The sequence below is a fragment of the Chenopodium quinoa genome, unplaced genomic scaffold, assembly GCF_001683475.1.
Source record: "Chenopodium quinoa cultivar QQ74 unplaced genomic scaffold, ASM168347v1, whole genome shotgun sequence".
NCBI lineage: Eukaryota > Viridiplantae > Streptophyta > Magnoliopsida > Caryophyllales > Amaranthaceae > Chenopodium > Chenopodium quinoa.
Window position 1 is genome coordinate 3,360,303 of NW_018743204.1, and position 2,564 is coordinate 3,362,866.

The window sequence follows — 2,564 nt, forward strand, 5'->3', positions numbered from 1 at the left end:
TCCAACTTTCATGACTGACCCAAATGATAAGGGGAATGCTAAGAAAGATGATCCTGACTATGATCCCAATGAGGATGACTATTCTGAGAGTGTTGCATGAATGATTGAACTATGCTATGTTTATTGCTTTCAATAATTGCCTTAGATGGCAGAGTTGTACTTTTAATTTTCTAATGATATTGAGTGAATTAAATGCTTATATGAGTAGAACTTGTTTTAATTTTTCAAAGTATGGTATAATACCCAGGAATTATGTCTGCATGAATGAGAAACCAAATGGGAAGTAGGCGCACTGGTTCTAAAGTAGGGAAGGTCCTTAGAAAGTTAACTAGTATCACTGAAAACATCACGAAAGTGGTGAACCAAGGAAATTGTAATTTTGACCTTGACTCTTATAGTGAAGTTTTTAAGAGATTTGTTGCAACCAAACCACCAGTTTACTTGGGAAAAGAGGACCCAGTCAGTCTTGAAAACTGGATTAGGGAGTTTGACAAGTTGTTTGATGCTATCAATTGCCCAAGTGAGCTGAGGGTGAATAATGATGTTTACTATCTGAGGGAGGAAGCTGACTTATGGTGGGCCCAAAGAAAGGATGAGTTGTTGAAGAAACCAAACTTTGGGTGGGATGAGTTTAAGGAAGCCTTGAGGGAGAAGTTTTACCCTTCCTACCTGAGAAAGATGAAGTGTATGGAGTTTACCAACCTCAGAATGGGGAACATGTCTATCAATGAGTACTACAAAAAGTTCATTGAGTTGATGAGGTTTGCCTTGAAGTTGTCCCAACTGAAACCATCAAAGCTCAGAGATTTGAGCAAGGCCTGACCCTGACCCTCCAAGGGAAGCCACGGGGAGTAACTTTTGAGACCCTAGATGAAGTCTATGGCCGTGCAACCCACCTGTACGGGATCAAGGGGAGAGAATTGGAGCATTCTAGAGAGAAAAGGAAGAACTAGGACTCTTTTCACAAGGGTGAAAAGAGGCATAAGCCTAATGGTAACCACCACGGGAATTCTGGAGATAGGAGGGACAATAAGGGGAACTTTGGGAAAGGGAATAGAGGCCAGTCGGCCAATGCTAGAGGGAATGGAAACCAAAGGGGTGAGAAACCCAAGAGGAAGTATTTCTGCAAGCAGTGTAAGAAAGACCACCCAGGGAAGGACTGTGAGGGGAACCCAGTAACTTGTAGTTACTGCCAGAAGTTGGGACACCGTGAGTATGATTGTTTCAAGAAAGTGGCTGACATTAACGCAGGAAAGGTGAGAGAGTCTAGTGCTCCTAGCAAACCATCGCAGCCTAGTGGATTTGCACCCAAGGTTGGAACCTGTAGCGTCGCAAGAGGTGCCCTAAAGGGTCGTGTGTTCGTGATGAATAGCCGTGAGGCTGAAACTTCTAATGATGTGGCAATTAGTGTTTTCCTTATATGTTTTTTGTCTGCGAAAGTTTTGTTTGATTCGAGTGCATCCCATTATTTTATTTCTAAGAGAGTGGTTGATAGTCTTGGGTTAGGGAGTCCTGATTCAGTTTCTTTAGATGTGTCTATTCCGTCTGGGGAAGTGTGGAATTATTCCAAGTTGTTTAGGAGTGTACCTCTTTCCATTTCTAGGGTAGAGTTTCCGTCGGATTTGATCGAGTTCGATTTGAAGGATCTCGATGTGATTTTGGGTATGGATTGGTTGGGAAAGTATGAAGCCAAGATTTACTGTGCAGCTGAAAAGGTTAATTTGAATAGCCCAAGTAAAACTAGAGTAACTTACAGAAAGGAAGGGAAGAGTTTGGGATTGAGAATTATTTCTGCAATGCAACTACAGAAGTTTGTTAAGAAGGGTTATCCTCTGTTTATGTGTAATGTTCAAGAAGTTGGAAGTGAGGAAGATAAGAGTAAGGAAAGTATTCCTGTTATAGGATAGTTTCCTGATGTGTTTCTAGATGAGATTCCTGGTATGCCACCAGTGAGGGATGTTGAGTTCACTATCGACCTAGTGCTTGGTACCGAACCTATTTCTAAGGCTCCAAATAGGATGGCTCAAGCTGAGATGAAAGAGTTGAAGACTTAGTTGGATGATTTATTAGAGAAAGGTTACATTCAACCTAGTTCCTCACCTTGGGGAGCTCTTGTGTTATTTGTAAAGAGAAAGGATGGAAGTATGAGGTTGTGTATTGATTATCGAGAGTTGAATAAGGTTATAGTGAAGAATAAGTATCCATTACCAAGGATCGGTGATTTGTTTGATCAGTTGAAAGGGGATGGGGTATTTTCGAAGATAGATTTGAGGTCAAGTTATCACCAGTTGAGAATTGCGGAGCAAGATATTCCCAAAGAGTGCTTTCAGGACCCTTTATGGTCACTATGAGTTCACAGTTATGCCGTTTGGTTTGACCAATGCACCAGCAGTGTCCATGGATTTGATGCATAAGATTTTCAGGCCATACTTGGATAAGTTTGTAGTGGTGTTCATTAATGATATTTTGATTTATTCAAGGGATAAAGAGGAACACAAGGAGCATTTAAGACAAGTATTTTCATGTTTGAGAGAGCACCAATTGTATGCTAAGTTGTCAAAGTG

The 2,564-nt window shown here is 41.1% G+C and overlaps 1 protein-coding gene across 1 annotated transcript; it reads left to right on the top strand.

Moving 5' to 3' along the window:
- Window positions 1-264: 264 nt before the first annotated feature.
- On the top strand, window positions 265-2,054 carry LOC110733774. The gene is made up of 3 exons (XM_021913834.1): window positions 265-761; window positions 1,022-1,878; window positions 1,927-2,054. The coding sequence occupies exons 1-3, from the start codon at window positions 265-267 to the stop codon at window positions 2,052-2,054; spliced, it is 1,482 nt and encodes a 493-aa protein (XP_021769526.1).
- The last annotated feature ends 510 nt before the right edge of the window (window positions 2,055-2,564 follow it).